This window comes from Saimiri boliviensis, chromosome 16 (genome assembly GCF_048565385.1).
Source record: "Saimiri boliviensis isolate mSaiBol1 chromosome 16, mSaiBol1.pri, whole genome shotgun sequence".
Lineage (NCBI taxonomy): Eukaryota > Metazoa > Chordata > Mammalia > Primates > Cebidae > Saimiri > Saimiri boliviensis.
In genome coordinates, this window is record NC_133464.1 from 83,765,071 (window position 1) to 83,788,983 (window position 23,913).

Genomic DNA, 23,913 nt, shown 5'->3' on the forward strand with positions numbered 1-23,913 from the left:
CTGGCTCTCATCTAAAATCCCATCACTTTGGGAGGCTGAGGCAGGCAGATCACCTGAGTTCAGGAATTTGAGACCAGCCTGGTCAACCTGCTGAAACTGCACCTCTACTAAAAATATAAAATTAGCCACGTGCGGTGGCACACACATGTAATGCCAGCTACTTGGAAGGCTGAGGTAGGAAAATTGCTTCAACCTGGGAGGTGGAGGTTGCAGTGAGCCAAGATCAGGCCTCTGCACTCCAGCCTGGGTAACAGTGAGATTTCATGTCAAAAAAAAGAAAAGAAAAGAAAAAAGAAATTACTTACTGAGAGTACAGGAAGGAGTTCTCGGCAAGAATTTCATTTTTAGTGAAAAGCAGCTCCAAAATCATTTTCTAACAAAGAGTAGCCTGTAAAACCAAGCTGCAAACACAGATACCGGCAGTTGTGCCAATCCTGTTCAAAATGGCGGCTCCATCCTCCCTTCTCTTCCTTGCCAGTCACACATACAGTAAGAAGCAGACAAGATGGTGCCAGTCAAGTGGAAATCCCATTTAAGTAAGATTAGGATGGGGTGGCCAGCCTTTCCAGTGTGCTATATAAACATCATACCTGAATGAACCAATCTGTGGGCCCTACATAAATCAGACACCACCTCTTCAAGCCTCCCAGTAAAATCTGGTACATCCACTGCCAGCTAGTCTTTCCCTTTCAGAAGCCCATCTCTCTCATTAGAGAGAGAGCTGTTCTCCTTTCTCTTTCTTCTGCCTACTAAACCTCGGCTCCTAAATTCCTCATGTGTGTCCATGTCCTAAACTCTCTTGGTGCAAGATGACGAACCTGGGTTACCCCAGACAATGAAGTCACTTCAATATTTTCTGTAATACCTTTTATAAAGAAAATGGAGACATGTGCAACCAGAAAAAAAACGCAAATCAAAAATACTCAACAGTCTTAAATATGTTAAAAGGACCAAGGAAAAACAAAGAGCTAAAGAAAATTAGGAAAATGATATAGGAATAAAATGAGAATATCAACAAGAGATACAAATTATAAAAAGGAAATCCCGGAGCTCAACAGTACAATAACTAAGGAGAAAAAATTAAATAGAGGGTTTCAAAAGCAGCACTGAGTGGAAAGAAGAAAAATAATCAGTGAACCTGAAGATAAGAAAATTTAAATATCAAGTCTGAAAAGCAGAAAGAAAAAAGAACAGAGAGAAGTGAACAGAGCCTAAGGGACCTCAAGTGAACCAACATGGACATGATGGAAGTCACAGGAGGAGGAGAAAGAAAAGGGGGCAAATAATTACTTTTTAAAATGCCAGAAAATGTCTCAAATTTAAAGAAAGACATCAATCTATAAATCCAGTAAGTCTAATGTTAGAGGTTGATTTGTAACTTCCCCCAAAGATATGTTGGAGAGCTATAATCTCCAGTACCCCAAATATGACCTTCTTTGGATATAAGGTCTTTACAATCATATTAAAATGAGGTCATTAGGATGGGTCCTAAATCAGTATGATTAATGTCTTTATAAAAACAGCAAAATTTGGGTACCGAGACAAACATACAAGGAGAACGCCATGTGAAGATGAAGGGAAAGATCAGGGTGATGCAGCAAAGGCCAAGGTGCACAAAAGATTGCTAGCAAACCGCCAAAATCTAGAGAAGTGAGATGAAATTAATTTTCCCTCACAGCCCTCAGAAGAAATCAACCATTCTGACAAACTGATCTCAGACTTCTAGACTCCAAAACTGTTGACAATAAATTCTGTTGTTTAAGCTACCCAATTAACAGTAATTTGTTACAGCAGCTCCAGGGAACTAAGACAGTATTAGACTCCAAATAGGATAAACCCAAGGAGTCATATGCCAAGACACATTATAATCAAATTCTTAAAAAGACAAAGCCAAAGAGAAAATCTGGAAAGCAGCAAGAGAGAAGCAACATGTCATATAGAAAGAGGCTCAGTAAGATTACTCATATTAGAAATCTTGGCGGCCAGGCCGGGAGCAATGACTCAGGACTGTAATCCCAGCACTCTGGGAGGCCAAGGTGGACGGATCACTTGAAGTTAGGAGCTCAAGATCAACCTGGCCAACATAGCCAAACCCCGTCTCTACTGAAAACACAAAAATTAGCCAGGCGTGGCAGTGCATGCCAGTAATCCCAGATACTTGCAAGGCTGAAGCAGAAGAATTGCTTGAACCTGGGAGGCAGAGGTGTGAGCCGAGATCACACCACTCTACTACAGCCTGGATGACAGAGCAAAACTCTGTCTCCAAAAAAAAAAAAAAAAAAAAAAAAAAAAAAAAAAAAGGCCAAGCACGGTGACTCACACCTGTAATTCCAGCACTTTGGGAGGCCAAAGCGGGTGGATCACCTGAGGCAAGGAGTTCTAGATCAGCCTAGTCAACATGGTGAAACTCCATCTGTACTAAAATTACAAAAAAAAAAAAAAAAAAAAATCTTGGAGGCCAGAAGGAAATGAGAAGATTTTGTGTGTGTGTGTGTGTGTGTGTGTGTGTGTATACATATACATTATATATGTGTGTGTGTGTGTCTATATATATAATGTATATGTCTATATATAGACACACACATACACATATAAAATCATTATATATATATAATCATTATATACATATATACAGTATTATTCAGCCTTAAAATAGGAAATGCTATCAATGCTCACGACACGGATGAATCTTTAGGACATTATTATAAGTAAAATAAGCCAGTCACAGAAAGACAAATGCTTTATGAGTCCACTAATACAAGGTATCTAACACAGTAAAACTCATAAAAATGAAAAAGAAATACTGTGGTGGTCAGAGTTGGAAACAGGGAGAAATGTGTCATTGTTCAATGAGTCTAGTTTTAGTTTTGCAAGGTGAAAATGTTCTAGAAATCTACTGCATGGTAATATGAATATAGTTAACATTACTGAAGTTACACCAAAAAAAGGGTCAAGATAATAAATTTTATGTGTTTTTCATCACAATTACAAGAGATTTTGAAAAGTATATCATACTAAAAAGACAGCAACTAAACACAGAAGAGGGCTCTAATGGAGGAAAGAAGGAATAAAAAAGTGGTAAGATACAGAAAACAGCAAATGGCAGAAGTCCTTCCTTATCAGTAATTACTTTAAATGTAAATAAATTATCCAATTAAAATACAAAGATTGGCAGAATGAATTTTAAAAAAACATGATCCAACTATATGCTGTCCACAAAAGATACACTTTAAACCTTATGCCATGTACAGGTTCAAAGTCAAAGGATCGAAAAAAATATTCCATGCAAATAGTAATCTAGAGATCTGAGATGGCTTTACTAGTATCAGGTGAAACAGACTTTAAATTAAAAAATTCTTACAAGAGAGAAAGGACATTATAAATTGATAAAAGGCGAATTCACCAATAAGATATAACGATTACAAGTAGTTATGCAGTACACATCACAGACTCCAAATATATGAAGCAAACATTGACAGAATTGAAGGAAAAAATAGTTCATAATAGAAGACTTTAATATTACACTTTCAATAGTGGATAAAACATCCAGACAGAAGATCAGTAAGAACAGAACACTTGAACAATAATGTAAACCAACAGGTCCTAATAGACATACACAAAACACTCTACTCAATAGTAAAATATACCTTTTTTCCCCCAAAAGGCCACTTAGAACATTCTCAGAATAGACCGTATGTTAGGCCATAAAAAAGTCTTAATAAATTTCAAAAAACGGAAATCATAAAATGTTATTTGTCGCTATGACAACAGAAGGAAACTGGAAATCAAAAACAAGAAAAACTGCCAAATTCAAACATGTAGAAATTAACCACCACAAACTACCAACAGGTCAAAGAAGAAATCGTAAGAGAAATTAGAAAATGCCTCAAGACGAATGAAAATCAAAACACAACATACCAAACTTATGCAACAAAACAGTGCCAAGAGGGAAATGTATAGCTATACACACATACAATTTTAAAACATTGCAAATTAGGAACCTAACTATACACCATAAGACAACAGAAAAAGAAAAAAGTACCCAAAGGTAGTAGAAGGAAAGGTAATAAAGATTAGAGCAAAAATAAATAGGACAGGATAAAGAAACAGAACATCAATAAAGCCGAAAGTTGATTATCTGAAAAGATCAGCAAAACTAACAAATCTTTAGCTAGAATAACTAGGAAAAAAAAAGTCTCAAGTTAATAAAATCAGAAATAAAGGTGGAGACAGTACTACCAATTTTTAAAAATAATTAAAAAAATTTTTTTTGAGATGAAATCTCGCCACTTCACCCAGGCTGGAGTGCAGTGGCATGACCTCAGCTCACTCACTGCAACCTCTGCCTCCCAGGTTCAAGTGAGGGACTACTCAGCCCTCACCCTCCCAAGTAGCTGGGACTACAGGTGCCTACCACCAGCACACCTGGCTAATTTTTGTATTTTTAGTAGAGATAGGGTTTCTCCATGTTGGCCAGGCTGGTCTCAAACTCCTGACCTCAGGTGGTCAGCCTTCCTCAGCCTCCCAAAGTGCTGGAATTACAGGCAAGAGCCACCACGCCTGGCCAAAAAATAAAAAATTATAAGAGATTATTCTGAACAATTGTATGCCAACAAACTGGATAACCTACATAAAATGGACAAATTCCTAGAAACACACAACTACCCGAGACTAGTCGGTTCAAACAGAATTCAAAAACCTCCTAACAATGAAAAGCCCTGGACCAGATAGTTTCACTGCGTATTCTACCAAACATTTAAAGAATTAACACCATTATATCTCAAACTCTTCCCAAAAAAAAAAGATGGAGGAATACTAACTCTTAAGAGGCAGCATTACCCTGATAACAAAGCCATATGAAGACAACACAAAAAAATTATAGATCAATATCCGTTATCAATACTGATGCAAAAATCCTCAACAAAATTCTAATAAAACAAATTCAGCATATTAAAAGATTTTTTCTCCTAACTTGGTCTTCAGGTCTCTCTCTGGAGAGTGGCCATGAACTCTAGCCCTGCCCTGACAAGGCTTGAGAGGTGGTGGTCACTGATGTTTACAGTAAATCAAAAGAGGATACTTCTTTATCTTTGTGAATGGGCCAATGACTTGTTGTCTGACCTGTGACCAAGTGTCCGTCTCATAGGAAACCCATTTATACTAGCAGATGCCCTTGTGTTTCTTTTTATTTTTTTTGAGATGGAGTCTCATTCTGTCCCCCAGACTGTAGTACAGTGGTGCAATCTTGGCTCACTGCAACCTCACCTCCTGGGTTCAGGCGATTCTTCTGCCTCAGCCTACAGAGTAGCTGGGACTGCAGGCGTGCGCCACCACACCCAACTAATTTTTGTATTTTTAGTAGAGATGGGGTTTCACCGTTTCGGCCAGGCTGGTCTCGAACTCCTGACCTCATGATCTACCCACCTCAGCATCCCAAAGTGCTCAGATTACAGGTGTGAGCCACCATGCCTGGCCCCCTTGGGTTTCTTGTCCGACTTGTGTCCAGTTTATTCCTACCAAGATAGTCACTCTCCAAGAGAGCAATGACCAGGAGGAAAGTTAGGTTTGTGTGTGTTAGTCAGGTGAGACACAGAGGAGGCAGCAAAACACATGAAATAAAAGAAACGTTTTGTTAATCACAGATAAAAGTGAATCTGTGGGACTCTGCCTTTATTAAGGTCCACAGGCATTATCTCTTAAGGCTTTCCAGCAGGGGTTTTGAAATGGCTAATTTAAAGAAAACATATGCAAAGGCGGGAAAGTATTTGCATGACTCTGGTGTTGACTCATTTTACTGTGGCAAGCAGCTGTAGGATATGCTGGGTCAGTGAGATGTAGAACAAGTAACCCACACTGCAAACAGCCACAAGTGGAGGGAGTTTTAACTAAGCCAAAGGTGATGTGGCATGACTGGGGTTCAGACAACTTATGCAGGCCTAAAAATGGATGCCAAGGCAACAACGATGTTAAATTAATGACAAAAAGATTATACATCTTTATCTAGTGGGATTTATTTCCAAAATGCAAGGATAGTGACATGAAAATCAATGCAGTAGGTGCAGTGGGGCTCACACCTGTACTCCCAGCAATCTGGGAAGCTGAGGTGAGAGGATCGCTTCAGCTCAGAAGCTTGAGACCAGCCTGTTTAACATAGTGAGACCTCATCTCTACAAAACTAAAAAAATTAGCCTGGTGTGGTGTGCGCCTTTGGTCCCAGTAACTCAGAGGGCTGAGGTAAAAGAACTGCTTGAGCCTAGGAGGCAAGGTTGCTGTGAGCTGAGATCATGTCACTGCACTCCATCCAGCGTGGCAAACTGAGAGAGATCTTCTCTCAAAACAAGCAAGCAAACAAAACAAAATCCAAAATCAACGTAATATACCACATTAACAGGATGAAGAAAGAAAGACCAAAACATGATCATTTCAATTGCTACAAAAAATTTTTTTGAAAAATTGAACACACCTTTCATGATAAAAACTCTCAATAAGCAAGAACAGAAGGAAACAACACGGTAAAGGACATTTGGAAAAAATTCACAGGTATCATACTCAATGGTCAAAGACAAATGATTTTCCCCTAAGACAGGAATAAGACAAGAAAACCTGCTTTTTTATCTTATATTAAATATGACATTGGAAATCCTAGCCAGAGGCATTAGGCAAGACGACGACAAAAGGCATCCAAATCAGAAAGCAAAAAGGAAAAGTATCTCTGTTCATGGATAATATGATCTTCTGTGTAAGAAAACCTCCTAAATTACACACACGCACACATACACATACACACACCAGTTAGGGCTACCAAATTAATTCAGCAGAGTTGCTAGACACAAAATTAACATGTAAAATTCAGTTGTGTTTTAATACATTAGCAAATGAGCAAATTGAAGAAATTTAAAAAGCAATTCTATTTACAACAGCATGTAAAAGAAGAATTAGGAGTCAACTTGACCAAAGAGGCCAAAAACTGATATGCTGAAAACCACACAAACTGTTGAAAGATATTACCTAGGATCTAAATAAATAAATAAATAATCCAGTGTTCATGGATAAGAAGACTTAAAATTAAGATGTCAATTCTATCCAAAGTGATTTACAATTCAGTGTAATCCCTATTAAAACCCCAATGACATTTCTGTTCATGGATGATACGATCTTATACGTAAGAAAATGCCCCAAAACTACACATACACACACACACAGTCTCACTCATTAGAACAAATTAATTCAGCAAAGTTGCTAGACACAAAAGTCACATGTAAAAATCAGTGTTTCAATACATTAGCAAATGATATTATACTCAATATCATACTCTATTCTTGGAGAAATAGAAGAACCCATCCTAAAAGTCACATGGAATCTTAAGAGACACTGAACAGTCAAAACAATCTTGAGAAAGAACAAAGTTGGAAGACTCACACATTTTGATGTCAAAAGTTACAACAAAGGTAATCAAAACACTGTGGTATTGAAATAAGGACAGATACACAGACAAATGGAATAAAACAGAAAGCCCAGAAATAAACTTTTACTTTTAACAAGCATGCCAAGACCATTCAATGAAGGACAGTGTTTTCAACAAATAGTGTTGAGAAAACTGGATACCCAATTCCAAAGAACGAAGCTGGACCCTTACCTTATATCATGTACAAAAATTAACTTAAAATGAATAAAAGATTTAAACCTAAGAACTAAACCTATAAAACTCTTAGAAGAAACCATAGGTAAGAAGCATCATGATGTTAGATTTGGTAATGGTATCTTGGATATGACACCAAAACCACAAGCAACGGAAGAATTAACAGTTAAATTGGTTTTCATAAAACTAAAAATTTTTGTGCAACAAAGGACACTATCAAGAAAATGGGACACGATCCACAAAATGGGAGAAAATACAGCCAGCCTTGGAACGAGTTTGATCTGAACAATTCCAATTATGTGCAAATTTCTTTTCACCTCTGCCAGCCCTGACTGGAAACAGCAAAAAGACAAGACCAACTCCTCTTCTTCAGCCTATTCAACAGGAAGACAATTGGCGTGAAGACTTGTATAATGATCCATGTTCAGTTAACAAATAGTAAATATGTTTTCTCCTCATGACTTTTAATAACACTTCCCTTTCTCTAGCTTACTTTAAGAATATGGTATCTAATACATATACAAAATATATGTTAGCTAACTGTTTATATATTATTAAGTCTTCTAATCAATAGTAGGTTATTAGTAGTTAAGTTTTGTGGAAGTCAATAGTTAAATGCATGCTGAGTGTGGAGACTCATGCCTGTAATCTCAGCACTTTGGGAGGCTAAGGGAGGAGGACTATTTAAGACCAGGAGTTCAAAACCAACCTGGCCAATATAGCAAGACCCTGTCTATAAAAATTAAAAAAAAAAAAAAAAAAAAAAAGCCAGGTGAGGTGCATTCCTGTAGTCTTAGCTACTTGGGAGGCTGAGACAGCACACCACTTCAGTCCAGGAGTTCTAGGCTGCAATAAGTTATGATCTTGCCACTGCACTCCAGCCTAGGCAACACTGCTGGACCTTGTCTCAAAAAAAATAAATAAATAAAAGTTACACAGATTTTTGACTGCACAGGGCTTCGTATCCATCACTGCTGTGATGGTCAAGGATCACCTGTATTTGTAAGTCATATATCTTGTAAGAATTTAATGTCTAGAATACATAAAAACTCCTACAATCCAACAACAAAATAAACAACCCAATTTAAAAAATGGACAAGGGGCTGGGCATGGTGGATCCTGCTTGTAATCCCAGCACTGTTGGAGGCCAAGGTGGGAGGATCACTTTAGCCCAGGAGTTCAAGGCCAGCCTGGGTTACCTACCCAGACCCTGTGTCTACAATATAACAATTAGGCAGACATGGTGGTGTGTGCCTGTAGTACTAGCAACATGGTAGGCTGAGGCTACAGGATCCCTTGAGGCTAGGAGATTGAGGCTGCAGTGAGCGTATAATCACGCCACTGCATTCTAGCCTGGGCAACAAAGTAAAACCCTGTGTTTAAAAAATAAAATATGATTTTTAAAAGTTTTAAAAATTTAAAAAAATAAATGGATAAATGACTGGAATGGCTATTTCTTCAAAGATACACAAATGGCCAATAAATAAGGACATGTAAAGACATTCAGTATTACCAGCTGTTAGGGAAATGCAGGTCAAAATCACAAAGTGAAACCACTTCACACATAATAAGAATGCTATTATTCAAAAGAAGACATTTACGCAGCCAACAAACATAGGATAAAAAGCTCATCATCACTGCTCTTTGGAGAAATGCAAATCAAAACCACAATGAGCAGTCATTAGAGAAATACAAATCAAAACCACAATGGCAATCATTAAAAGGTGAGGAAACAACAGATGCTAAAGACGACGTGGTGAAATAGGAACGCTTTTATACTATTTGTGGGAGTGTAAATTAGTTCAACCATTGTGGAAGACAGTGTGGCAATTCCTCAAGGATCTAGAAACAGAAATATAATTTGACCTAGCAATCCCATTACTGAGTACATTCCCAAAGGATTATAAATCATTCTACTATAAAGACACATGCACACACGTTTATTGCAGCACTATTCACAATAGCAAAGACTTGGAACTAACCAAAATGCTCATGAATCATAGATTGGATTAAGAAAAAGCAGCATATATACACCATGGAATACTTAGCAGCCATAAAAAAGGATGAGTTTGTGTCGTTTGCAGGGACATGGATGAAGCTAGAAACGATCACTCTCAGCAAACTGATACAAGAACTCAGAAAATCAAACACAGCATGTTCTTATTGCTTAGTGGGAGTTGAACAATGAGAACACATGGACACAGAGAGGGGAATACTACACGCCAGGGCCTGACAGGGGGTTGGGGGCTAGGGGAGGGATAGCATTAGGACAAATACCTAATGTAGATGACAGGTTGATGGGTGCAGCAAACCATCATACCATATGTATACCTATGTAACAAACCAGCACGTTCTGCCCATGTATCCCAGAACTTAAAGCATAATAATTTTTTAAAAAGAATGCTATTATTAAAAAAAGAAAAGAAAAAACCAAGTGTTTAAGAAGATGTGGAGAAATTGGAACCTTCTGCATTGCTGGTAGGAAGGTAAAACTGCAGCTGCTGTGGAAAACAGTTTGGCAGTTCTCCAAAAAGCTAAACATAAAATTACCATATAAGCCAGCAATGACTCCTAGGTATAATACTATCAGAGGAACTGAAAGCAGAGACCCAAATGGATATGATACTTTTATGCCAGTGTTCATAGCAGCATTATTCACATGGGCCAAAAGGTGAAAACAATCCAAATGGCCATCAATAGATGAATGCATAAACAAAATGTAGTATATCCATACATGAAATATTATTCAGCCATATAAAGGAATAAAATTCTGACACATTCTAGATAACAGATGAACCTTGAAAATATTAAGTTGAAGTGAAAGCAGGATACAAAAGGAAACACTGTATATGATTTCACTTAGGAGGTACCTAGAATAGGCAAATTCATAGAGACAGAAAGTAGAACAGAAGTCATCAGGGACTAGGGGAGAAGAAATGGTATGTGATTCTTTAATAGGTACAGGGCTTTTGTTTGAGATAAATAAAAAGCTCTGGAAATGTATACACAACAATTAATGTCCTTAATGGCACCTAATGGTATACTGAACTATTAAAAACTATAAAATTATGTATATTTTGCCATAAAAGACACTGTAAAAAAATCAACAAAAGACATAAATGCAAATCCTTAGATAAGCAGCTTCCACAACTCATTTGAAGAGCCACTAAAGTGTGATACGGTGCTTGAGATGACAGGTTCTGAAGCTGCACAACCTAGGTCAATCCTGGCTCTACCCTTTCAGAGTTGTGTGACCTTAGGCAAGATGCTTCATCTCTGTGGTTAGGGTCTCCAGACATTTAAATGGAGACAATAGTGTCTTTCTCAAAGGATTGTTGTGAAGATTAATGAGTTAACTCACTTAAAGTCTTGAGGGCCTTATGATGAGTTAAATCATATAAAGCACCCAGAAGTCAATAAGAATGAACTATTATTGTTACTATCTAAACACATCAGTCATACATCCAAATTTCAATACAAAATGCCTTTAATCTGTGTCTATTTTAGTGTTCAAATTCAAAAAACATCTAATAATGATCAGTAAATTTTCAGATATACAGGTTAGAAAAAAGTTTATTATTGTATTTCTCTCTTTTTGAGACAGAGTCTCACTCTGTCGCCCAGGCTGGAGTGCAGTGGTGCAATCTCAGTTCACTGCAGCCTCTGCCTCCTGGGTTCAAGCAATTCTCCTGCCTCAGCCTCCCATGTAGCTGGGACTATAGGCACCTGCCACCACACCTGGCTAATTTTTTGTATTCTTAGGAGAGATGGGGTTTCACCATGTTAGCCAGGATGGTCTTGACCTCCTGACCTCATGATCTGCCTGCGTCAGCCTCCCAAAGACGTATCATTATATTTCTATTTGCTAGCTCTGTATGCTTTCCTAGTCTCCAGATTTCAGTAAGTAGCAAGAAACATTTACACATTAATTATCCTTCATCGTTCTTTCAATTTATGACAAATCATGTGAACTTCTTTGAAGCTGCAACTACTAAGAAATTTAAATGTATAGAAGATTGAGAGTGGTATGTTTGCTCTAACTAAAATTGACAGTAGATATTCATTTTTGTTATACATGTCTAATTAAAAAATTTTTTTGAATATTTCATTTCAAAAACGTATTACATACTTACTTACCAAATGAAGATAGAAATCTCCAGGATGATTTATGTAACAAACCGTTACTGAAACATCTGTCATTTCTTTAGGCAAAATAGGTGGATGATAGTGTAAAGTAGTACCTTTTTCAAAATGACTTCTTAGTGATTGTGACTTAAACCTAATTAAAAGCAAAATGAAAAGCGTAAGGAGGGTCTCTGTCACACAGACTGGAGTACAGTGGTGCAAGGCATCATGGCTCACTGCAGCCTCCACCCTCCTGAGCTCAAAGCAATCCTCCCAATTTAGCCTCCCAAGTAGCTGGTACCGCAGGTGCTTGCCACCACACCTGGCTAATTTTTGTATTTTTTGTAGAGACAGGGTTTCCCTACATTGCCCAGGTGGACCCCGAACTCCTGGGCTCAAGCAATCCTCCTGCCTTGGCCTCCCAAAGTGCTGGGATACAGGCGTGAGCCACCATATCTTGTCAAGCCATTTTCTTAGTCTCTCTTCTGTGACTTGATCTAAAGAAAGGATTTGTACATGTACTGACTTATTTACCAAAAGTATTCATCTTCCAATTTCTTTCTTCTAACATTTCTTCAAATTGTCTTCAATTATCAAACCAGGTTAAATAAGATATCAAGTCTGTGGTCTGTGGTAGCAGCTAGTATTGTCAGCTGAAGAGTGTCTGTGGCCCCTTCCAGCTCCAATACTGCATTTATTTTTCTAGAATGGAACCTGCTTGGGTCACTTCTAGAGTCATTGAATCACTCAGGGTAAAAATTAGAATCTTTGACTACCTCTATGGTTACTTAAGTCATCAGAAATGATGGACAGGCTGGATACTGTGGCTCATGCCTGTAAGCCCAGCACTTGGGGAGGCCAAAGCAGGCAGATCACTTGAGGTCAGGAGTTCAAGACCAGCCTGGTCAACATGGCAAAACCCCATCTCCACTAAAAATACAAAAATTAGCTGGAGTGGTGGTATATGCCTATAATCCCAGCTACTTGGAAGGCTGAGGCATGAGATTTGTTTGAACCTAGGAGGTAGAGGTTTCAGTGAGCTGAGACCGTGCTACTGCACCCCAGCCTGGGATGAGACTCTGTCTCAAAAACGCAAACAAACAAAAAAGAAACAATGGACAAAGAAACTTTAAATATCTATTTTAGATTCATACATTAAATATACGGTAGTGATGATGAATTCATTCCAAAGTCTACAAAATTTAAGTTAGGAACAGTTAAACTGTAATTCTTGAAACCCTCATACAGCTGCCTATAAAGTCAAAGAGTCCAAAAGATGTTAGGTTATTTACACATATTTGTATTTTGAGCTACCTTAATTTCTCTAATTTTCTTTTTTCTTTATAGACAAAGTCTCACTCTGTCACCAAACTTAAGAGTACAGTGGCAAGACCATAGCTCAAACTCCTGGGTTCAAGCAAACTTCCCACCTCAGCTCCTGATCTGAGAAGCTGGAACTACAGGTGCATGCCATCATGTCTGGTTAATTTCTTTTTGCATTTCTTTGTAGAGATGAAGTCTAGCTATGTTGCCTCAGCTGGTCTCAAAATCATGACCCCAAGCAATCCTCCCTCCTTGGCCTCCCACAGCACTAGACTGACAGTTGTGAGCCACCCTGCCCAGCCTATTTTCTTGAATCCAATTATCTGAATCCCATTTTCATAGACAACAACTACTTAGAAAAGTCTAACAGCAATATTTTTAACTTCTTCAGGTCTGTTAAGGTTTACTTTAAAGACATGGTTTTTAAAGGCAAAATCTGCTTCTCTTAGGTATAGCTATAATCTCAAAGAATATTTAAGTTTCATTAAGTTACTTACTTTGCTAGTTCCATAAAAACTAGTGCATCTCTAAGAGACACAGGCATATCACTGCTTATTTTATTTGTTGGTGGTTTCTGCAGATCTACAATAAGCACACCATCTTCTTCTCTAAAAACTTTCATTAAAACAGACTTGTTATTTACCATTTTCAAAAATTCCACTTTAGCTTCCTGTTCCCAGCCTTCATTCTGTGCAAAAAAGCAAAATTTCATAGTAATGAGTAATTTTAAGTACCTCTAATGTTACAATGGTCTGGATTTAGGTTTGTACCAACCACAGATCCAACTGAGGGCAACCACAGACATTAAGAAACAGGGCCACAGGCCGGGCGCGGTGGCCCAAGCCTATAACCCCAGCACTTTGGGAGGCCGAGGCGGGTGGATCACGAGGTCAAGAGATCGAGACCATCTTGGTCAACAAGGTGAAACCCCATCTCTACTAAAAAAATACAAAAAATTGGCTGGGCATGGTGGCGCGTGCCTATAATCCCAGCTACTCAGGAGGCTGAGGCAGGAGAATTGCCTGAACCCAGGAGGCAGAGGTTGCAGTGAGCTGAGATCGCGTCATTGCACTCCAGCCTGGGTAACAAGAGTGAAACTCCGTCTCAAAAAAAAAAAAAAAAAAAAAAAAAAAAGAAACAGGGCCACAAACCCAAGGACAGTCTTTATGAATGTATGATGTATGTATACCTTCACTTTATATATTCTCAAGGTTTTACTTTATAATTTAGTTTCACTTTTGAATATTAGTATGAAGATTAATTTTCATTCTCAAAATGAAGGAGTAAGTATTCAATTTTCCACTTAGATGAAAATTCAAAAAGTAATTTTGAAGGTTTGGTATGCCTAAAATAAAATTTAAAAATTTACAATCTCAGCACTTTGGGAGGCCAAGACAGGCAGATCACAAGGTCAGAAGATGGAGACCATCCTGGCCAACATGGTGAAACCTTCTCTCTACTAAAAACACAAAAATTAGCTAGGCGTGGTGGCATGCACCCACCTGTAGTCCCAGCTACTCGGAAGGCTGAGGCACGAGAATCGCTCAAACCCAGGAGGTGGAGGTTGCAGTGAGCCAAGATTGCACGACTGCATTCCAGCCTGGGCAACAGAGCGAGACTCTGTCTTAAAAAAAAAAAAATAATAAATTACAATCATCATCAATTAACCTAGCTTCCATCACTAGCAATACATGAGATCTATGCTACTTAAGTGATTTAAAAAAAAAAATCCACACAGGATGGATTACTTACTCTTTTACCCAGAGGAGCACAGTGACATGATCTCAGCTTACTGCAACCTCTGCCTCCCAAGCTCAAGTGATCCTTCTACCTCAGCCTCCATGGTGTGCCACCACGCCTGACTACTTTTTCTATTTTTGGTAGACAGGGTCTCACCATGTTGCTCAGACTGGTCTCAAACTCCTGAGCTCAACTGGTCCTCCCACCTCGGCCTCCCAAAGTGCTGGGATTATAGCCTTGAGCCACCACACCCAGCCAAAAAACTTTTTATGTTGATCTTTGAATATTTAAGTATCATATCTAATGTAAATTTCAGGATCAAAGCCAGAAATACCTTAAAAACAAAAAAAGAAAATAGCTTTCTCAAGTTTTTATGATTATAAATGTAAAATCTCAATGTATAAAATCTGAAAAGTTAAAGAGAAAATTAAAAACAAAACACTCTCACCATTTTAAGGAAAACACCAGTGCTATTATTTTTATGTTTCCTTTTATTTTTTATTCACTTATTTATTTCAAATATGTGTCGAATGCCTTCTATGGGGTAGGTGATCTGCTAAGCGCCAGGAATACAATGATGAGCATAGACAGACTTCTGCTCTCATAGACCTTGTAACAATAGAACTGCTTAACATATATTGTTACAATTTCTGTCTCTTAAGAGTTTACAATCTTGCTGAAGAACAGATACTCATAAGTAATACAAAAAACAGAATGTAATGTGGCCATTAAATATAAAGGGCAATGGAAATAGGAAAATACTGCAGAGAAACACACCACATCATAAACTTATTTATCTGTATAGTTGATTCCAAAATTACTGGTTTGCTTGGCTATTTTATCAATCATTATGTTCATATATACTTATTCAACTCAATTTCCCATTAAAAATATTTTCAATTGTGGAAACTGAAGTTCAGTTTCTTTTCTACTCAAACTAATAGTTTAGTATGCACTATGTATTTACCAAGATTACTGAGCCTACATTTAGCAATCTATTTGGCAATATACAGTTCAAACTGTAATACACTCAGAAGAAGAAAAAGTCTCACTCACTGAATTCTGTGGAACAATGTCTTTCAATGAGCATGGTTGTGCTAACGGCTGGATGTCTTTTAGCAGCCCTTCAATATACGGTTCAGATTTCCTTAGAAACAGACATAAATCATTTACCGCAGTATGTTGGTCAGCAGAATGTTCCAGTCTCACATGGGTATGAACAACTCTAGGAGAAATTCAAGTACTATTTATTGAAAGTAATGCTTCAAACTTGTATTTATTTTCCCCCGTAGAAGGTACATGTTTCTAAGTATAATTTTTCTTGTTACACCTTTCAGAAACTTACATTCCAAATTAATACTTTCTTACTACATAGAATTACTTTAGCTTCTATAAGCAGAGATACTGTTTTCCTCCATAGAATTAAATCTCAGGTACATTTCACTTTCATATACTCACTCAGTTTGAGCTTAAAGGAGATAATGACCCTTCCCTCCATATAAATCTATTTATTTATAAGCTATAACCACTAAATGATCATGCTATGGTTAATGCTGGCCCTTACTACAGAAACATGTCAGTTTGTATTATTTTCCTAGAAGACAGGGAAACCACTTTAAATACCTAATGAGTTAGACAGTATGACACTTTAAAAAACCCTAATGAAATTACGGAAGTCAGATTAAAAATTTAACTCAATCATCTATAGCTAACTGTTAACACTTTATTTAAAAGAATTAGTTTTGTGTGTTATTCCCTGCTTTGAAGTGGTATAAGAAGAGTACCTAAGTTCCTTTTCTAAGCTCTCCATCTAGTAACACTGGAAAACGACAATACATATCAACTGTAAAGCAAAATAATAAAGTATATGTCTTAGAAGTTAAGAATGACACAAATTACTCCTCTCTACCTCTAATTTCCTTTATTCTTTAACTTTACCCCCCTCCAAAATGTTTCTAAACAGGCTAAGACCACATATTATAAAATATCATACCCTGTGACGATCAGGACTTCAGAATTTCCAAAATCTACCATGAATATTTGTATTAGTGCAACTTCATGGACAAAGAATTTGGTTGGACTACAAGGTTTTCTAATATTTTTACTCTCTATTGGAATTAATTCTGTGATAGTTCCTCGACACCACACTCCATTTTTAATACTGTTGACAAATATTCTTGCACCTAAATAATGAGGGAAACAAATCATTATCAATGTTTATCAAGAAAGACACTTGGTAAGTTTACAGACACGTTAGTTCTACCACTAAAAAAATTCATTTATTTACTGACGATATAGTACTGTGTTCAAGTGCTATGAGAAGAATATATTATGCTAGTTTCTGTTATACAGAAACAAGCTAAATAGGGAGATAAACACACAAAGAAAACTAAGTTGTAAGTCACTTAATGAGGACCTGTTTCAAAAGCAATAAGAACAAAGATGAATGAGACTGTCTGGCCATCAAGAAGCTCAAGAAAGGAAGAGAGATGGGCAAACTGATTACCATAATTACACTGTACGTACCACAATCAAGACCATCTGTCCTTGTGCATGTACACATGTACACTTACTGACATAGACACACTGAAGTTTGCAATGAGAGAAGAAACAATTATCTTCTCTTGGTAAAAGGGAGGGAGAATAAAACAACGAAAGGCACCCTGTGAAATGCCAAAGTTAATTAAAACCCAGTGGCATTCAGAGATAGGGAAGATGAACTAAGGACCTAGCAGTAGAGGAAGACTTTTGTAGGGACCAGTTGGATTACAAATTATTAACTAAGAAAAAAGATCAAATAAGCAAACAAAAAAGCTCCACAGGTAGATGCTTACTACAAGCTCAGAAATGCTCAGTGTTTTGTTTGAATTCACTTACTCCCCGACACAACCCTATGGAGGTAGTGCTTCCATCATGTAAGTGAGGAAACCAAGGCAGAAAACCTAACCTAGTCCAAATCACATGGCTACCTACAAGAAGTAGCAGGAGAACTCAGGTAGTCTTAGAGCCCATTTAAACTACACATTGGAAATAAATCTAGTAAACTCTGATCACTGATTATTACATACAGAGAGATGCTGTGTAATCTCTGTATATGCTAATAAAAACAAGATAGTTGAAATGCACATTATAGGCAGCCTTTTAATTTTAAATTCTACCAAAACATTTGTTTGGTCTTCAGATTGTCAGTGACATTTCTTATTTTGCTATACTACAGTACCCACATTTCTAGTTTTAAAATATAATAAATCTCCACTTAATGTCATGAAATATTCTTAGAGACTGTGACTTCAAGCAAAATGATGTAACAAAACCAATCTTACCACAGGCTAACTGATATAAACAAGAGTTAAGTTTCTATGTGTATTTCCGGTCACAAAAACATCACCAAACATTAACAAAGACCCCAAACACTTCTAATATTAAATACTGAAATAAGTGTGAGTTACACATACATTTAAGAAAGATAAGTAAGATAATTATTTACTCAATTTTTGATGAATCAGTGATGTCAGTCATAGCGGTAGTGGATTAACTGAAAGAATTACAGCTTGCAAAGTGAAAATTTTAAGGAGTACCTCCTAGCACCACCATTCAAAAACAATCACAAATAAGGTGAATTCAGAGCACTTTTGAACTGCATCATTTATTGTCATACACTTGTATATTTATCAAATACTTTATGAAGTGTTGTGATAATATGTATTCATTTATTCATTCTCCAACCAGCTTATTCTAGAGTTGAGGGTGGATGAAGCCTATTCAGGCAGCTCAGGGCACAAGGCGCGCGCACACACACACACACAGACACACACACACACACACACAGAGTCTCTGTCTCTCTCTCTGTCTCGCTCCCGCCCCCCAACCCCCACCACTCAGACTGTAGACAATGTAGACACACCAAGGTAAATCTTTAGGATGTACGAGGAAGCCAGAGTACCTGAAAAACACACAGACATGGGGAGAACGTACAAATTCAACCCAACACAGACATCTGCCCAAATGGGGAACTGATATTTTCTCATCAACATTATAATGAGATAATATTATATGAAGACCTACTGTATATACTCTACAAAACTATTCTTTCTTGCAATAGATAAGTCTGCTGAAGCCATTTATTGTTCCGCATAATGAAGCAGAGGCAGGAAAAGGAACAAGAAGATATTCTCCTCTCCTAAAGCAACAATTTGCATTTCTTCCCTTATCACTAATTCCTCAAAATATAAAGGAGTGTTTAAATCACTATATTTACCTTGCAAACATTAATTATCATTAACAACTTAAAGCACAACTTTTTGGCTTTCTTAAAACATTTTCTGAAAATAAGCTAAGTTGTTTTTGGCATGTATTACATTTTAGACAACTATTTGCAACCACAAAAATTAAATTCAGTACTATACTTCCCTCCTCTTAGATACTAACAATCTAATGTTCCCAGCTCACATGGCATAAAATATTATTTTTTAAGTTTTAGAATTACTATTCATTTTTGTCAAAGTATATGATGATCCTACTCTTCTGACATTCGGAAAAGCTGTATCAATGAGCTGAGAATTAATCACACTTTTTTTTTTTTTTTTTTTTTTGAGACAAGAGTCTTGCTCTGTCGCCAGGCGCCAGGCTGGAGTGCAGAGTGGCACGATCTTGGCTCACTGCAACCTCCGCCTCCCAGGTTCAAGCAATTCTCCTGCCTCAGCCTCCCGAGTAATTGGGACTACAGGCACATGCCACCACACCCAGGTAATTTTTGTATTTTTAGTAGAGATGGGGTTTCACCATGTTGGCCAGGATGGTCTCAATTTCTTGACCAAGTGATCCGCCCCCCTTGGCCTCCCAAAGTGCTGGGATTACAGGCGTGAGCCACCATGCCTGGCCTAATCACACTTTTAAACGACTATTAATCAAGATTAGACAGAAAAACACTTTTATTATTAGTTACATACAGGCGATGACTCCTATTAACAGAATGAGAAAAGTGCTCTATTAATAAAAATGAATCATAGCTTCGTCATATTACAAAGTACAACCAAATTCAATCAACAGTATTATAAGAAAAATACTTATAGCAAAAGCCTGAACCATGGCAAATTCACATCCTCTCACAATTAAAAGACTGACTGCATTTATGATTACCCTCTGTGGGGCACTGGGAATGGGTGCCACAGGCCTCCTGAATCTCAGATGTTCAATGCTAGCCCCAACACTCATACATGGCAAGCAAGAGACTGGAGTTACATATGAAGAAGAATCATGTGTAACTAAGACGTCAGAGGCATAGCTCTTCATGGAGACAAGGGGACAGGCTACATAACCTGTCATGGGTTTTGTAGTTTTAAAAGCAATTCACCCTACTACATAATCAAGTTTCTGTACCCATCTCACTTAATGTGCCAACATTCCATTTTAATCCTTAGCTAATTTACTAAATTTTTATGCTTATTACAAATGAACGTAGAGCAAAAATCTATATTATTACAAGTCTTATATCGGTTGACCAAGTTATAATATATAAATACATTTGATAGTTGCACCTCAATAATAATAAATTTGATATTTTAACTTGGAGTAGTATTTCATTACCTAGTTCCAAAATGTCGGAAGGATCAAGGTGTGAACTCCTGTTGCAAAATTCATTCACCTTCTTCTCCAGTACTTTCGCGTCTTTTATTTGTGAATACTTCCGAATGTAGAAATGGCAAGGATCTATTACATGGCTTACAAAAACTAGCTCTGCAGAACCTGGATAAAAATGTTTAAGCCACATTAATAAACTATGAGTTACAAATGAATTCACAAAAGCTGAACAACTTTAATAGCTTCTGAAAAAGTGTCGTATGGTATTGTAAACTCTGGAATACTGCACGTAGGCCCCAGGAAGTAGTCTAAACCCTGAAGGATATAACAAATGGATCACTGTCAACTTGAACTGTTTAGTAACCTGAACTGCAAATACTTCGTATTACTTGCAAAATATTGTAAGTGGTATCATAGTCCATGTGATAGTTATGACTCTAAAGTCAGCATATATGCTATAACTCTACTGTATTACAAAAGTTCAGTTTATTGATGAACATCTTTGGAACTCAGAAATCCTACTGATAATGATTAGGTTTCTAGAAGAGCCTACAAAAGCCGGTTCAGTCTATGCTCTACCTATAGAACCAATATAGCTCATAGCCACTCTGAATCCCAAGTCTTATATGTCAGGTTAGTCTTATAAATCAGGTGTGAAAAAATGTCCAGGCAGGGCCGGTTGCGGTGGCTCACGCCTGTAATCCCAGCACTTTGGGAGGCTGAGGTGGGTGGATCACCAGGTCAAGAGATCAAGACCCATCCTGGTCAACATGGTGAAACCCCGTCTCTACTAAAAATACAAGAAAAAAAAAAATTAGCTAGGCATGGTGGCATGTGCCTGTAACTCCAGCTACTCAGGAGGCTGAGGCAGGAGAATTGCCTGAACCCAGGAGGCAGAGGTTGCAGTGAGCCGAGATTGCACCACTGCACTCCAGCCTGGGTAACAAGAGTGAAACTCAGTCTAAAAAAAAACAAATGTCCAGGCAAAGCCAAAGTACTGAGATGCATTTAAGGAAACGTGCGCTTTTTGGTGGGGTGAGTAGAGGTAAAAACAGTCAGAAAATTTTCTTAAGCCAAGTGTCTTCACCAACAGGAAAAAATTTCCAAAGCATAATGTTAAGGAAGGAATGCAAAAAACAAAACACTGGTATGCTAGATTTTGCGTTTAAAAAAAAAAAAAAAAAAAAAAAAAAAAAAAGAGAGAGAGAGAGAACCCCCTACACAAAGAGAGAGAGAGGGAGAGAGAAGCCTGGAAAAATAATTAGTGTGTGTTTATTCATAAATGCATGAAGAAACTCTAGAAGAGATGGAGAATGAATAGAATAGGCATAGGATGGGGGGAAGTTTCACAGAATATTTTAATATATATTTTATTTCTGAATTAGATTAATGTTTTACATGGTAAAATTGTTTAAAAAACAAAGACTAGGAGGAGTGGAATTGAATACAGCCAAGTATAGATAGATGACAGAAACTGAACAAATGCATCATTTTAACTATCCAATAGAAAATATAAAGAATAACGATCATATTTAGAGTAGGGGTAAAAAGACAAAAACATACAACTGGGGGTGACATCTGATAGAAGTATAAATTTTGGAAATATTCTTGGCTGAGCACGATGGCTCATGCCTGTAATCCCAGCACTTTGGGAGGCCAAGGAGGGAGGATCACTTGAGGACAGGAGCTTGAGACCACCCTAGCCGACAGAGTGAAACCCCCACTCTACTAAAAATCCCAGCTACTCTGGAGGCTGAGGTATGAGAATCATTTAAGTCTGTGAAGGGTGCAGTGAGCCAAGATTGTGCCACTGCATTTCCAGCCTGGGCGACAGAGTAAGACTATCTCAAAAAATATTTTGAAGGAGGTGGATATTCTTGCCAGAGTCAAAACTTTATTTTTATTGAGATGGAGTCTCACTCTTGTTGTCCAGGCTGGAGTACAGTGGTGTGATCTTGGCTCAACTGAAACTTCCACCTCCTGAGTTCAAGTGATTCTCCTGCCTCAGCCTCCTGAGTAGCTGGGATTACATGCACCCACCACCACGGCTGGCTAATTTTTGTACTTTTAGTTGAGACGGGGTTTCGCCATGTTGCCAGGCTGGTCTCGAACTTCTGACCTCAGGTGATCCATCTGCCTTGGCCTCCCAAAGTGCGGGGATTACAGGCATAAGCCACCACACCCAGCGTATTTATTTTTGAGATGAGGTCTCACTCTGTCACCCAGGCTGGAGTGTAGTGGTGTGATCTCAGCTCACTGCAACCTCCGCCTCCCAGGCTCAAGTGATCCTCCCACCTCAGGCTCCTGAATAGCAGGGACCAGAGGTATGCACCACCACACCCACTTACGTTTTTGAATTTTTTGTAGAGACAGGGTTTCACCATGTTGCTCTGGCTGGTTTCAAACTTCTGGGCTCAAGTCATCCACTCACCTTGGCCTCCCAAAGTGCTGTTACAGGTGTGAGCCATGGTGTCTGGCCCCAGAATTAAAACTTTCAACATTAGAAAGGAATATGTTTTAGTTATCAGTGAAATTCACTCTACTTACTACCTCATACTAGGTAAGAGTTACTTATTCTACATACAGTAAACTGCACTATATCAAGCTCAGACAGTTGTTACAGTACCTGCTTTTGATCCAAAAAGAACAGATGAGTTTTTCTGAAGAGGCTTTTTTGGATATCTATGTCTCTCCACAAGATCACCTGTGCTGCATGCTTCATCAAAGAAATAAATAAAGACAACTTGTACTAACTATGTTAATGTTAACAATGACATGCTAGGGGTTTTTTTTTGGTGGTGTTTTTGCTTGGTTTTTGAAACGGAGTTTCGCTCTTGTTGCCCAGGCTTGGCTCACTGCAACCTCCACCTCCCAGGTTCAAGCAATTCTCCTGTCTCAGTCTCCTGGGTAGCTAGGATTACAGGCATGCACCACCAGCCCCAGCTAATTTTGTATTTTTAGTACAGACAGGGTTTCTCCATGTTGGTCAAGCTGGTCTTGAACTTCCAACCTCAGGTGATCCACCTGCTTCAGTCTCCCAAAGTACTGGGATTACAGGTGTGAGCACCGTGCCCGGCCGACATCCTAGTTTTAAAAAAGCTGTACTTGAATTGGGAAAATACTGGAATGGCAACACCCCTTGTATCAGTGAATAAAGTCATTACATGTATCTTAAGTAACTGAAACATCAATGATAATACGGAAAGAAGTGTGTCCTTTTTTAAAATGTAATTCCGGAGACTCAACCAATAAAACAGAAAAAGGGTGAAAGAAAATAAAAGCTGATCTTGAAAAATAGTTCTAATGGAGACTATCAGTATAAAACTACATAGCGTAGTACTTCACTCCACGTCAATGGAAATACTGACACTGGAAATCTAATCAAATACAACTGTGATATATTTACATATTATAAAATAGATAACATGACAGTTTATCTTATGTTAAATCTCTCAACAAAGATTGAAGATGTTCTTCATTCAAACAAAGTAATACAACTATGTTCA

General features: G+C 37.9%; 1 protein-coding gene across 3 annotated transcripts in view; it reads right to left on the reverse strand.

Moving 5' to 3' along the window:
• The window catches only part of RNF17 (ring finger protein 17), a 110,160-nt gene that overhangs the window by 61,019 nt on the left and 25,228 nt on the right, over nt 1-23,913 (reverse strand). For 2 of the 3 annotated variants that reach the window (XR_012514458.1, XM_074387922.1), the window contains exons 11-16: nt 23,034-23,123; nt 20,414-20,572; nt 16,821-17,010; nt 15,884-16,052; nt 13,585-13,775; nt 11,777-11,918 (exon numbers count right to left, since the gene is read on the reverse strand). Coding sequence is in view for 2 of the 3 variants with exons in the window: in XM_074387922.1 (XP_074244023.1) it covers nt 11,777-11,918; nt 13,585-13,775; nt 15,884-16,052; nt 16,821-17,010; nt 20,414-20,572; nt 23,034-23,123 (941 nt within the window). In the remaining variant the exon portion in view is untranslated. The remainder of the gene's footprint in view (nt 1-11,776; nt 11,919-13,584; nt 13,776-15,883; nt 16,053-16,820; nt 17,011-20,413; nt 20,573-23,033; nt 23,124-23,913) is intronic. The other variant, XM_003919744.4, reaches the window with a different exon arrangement.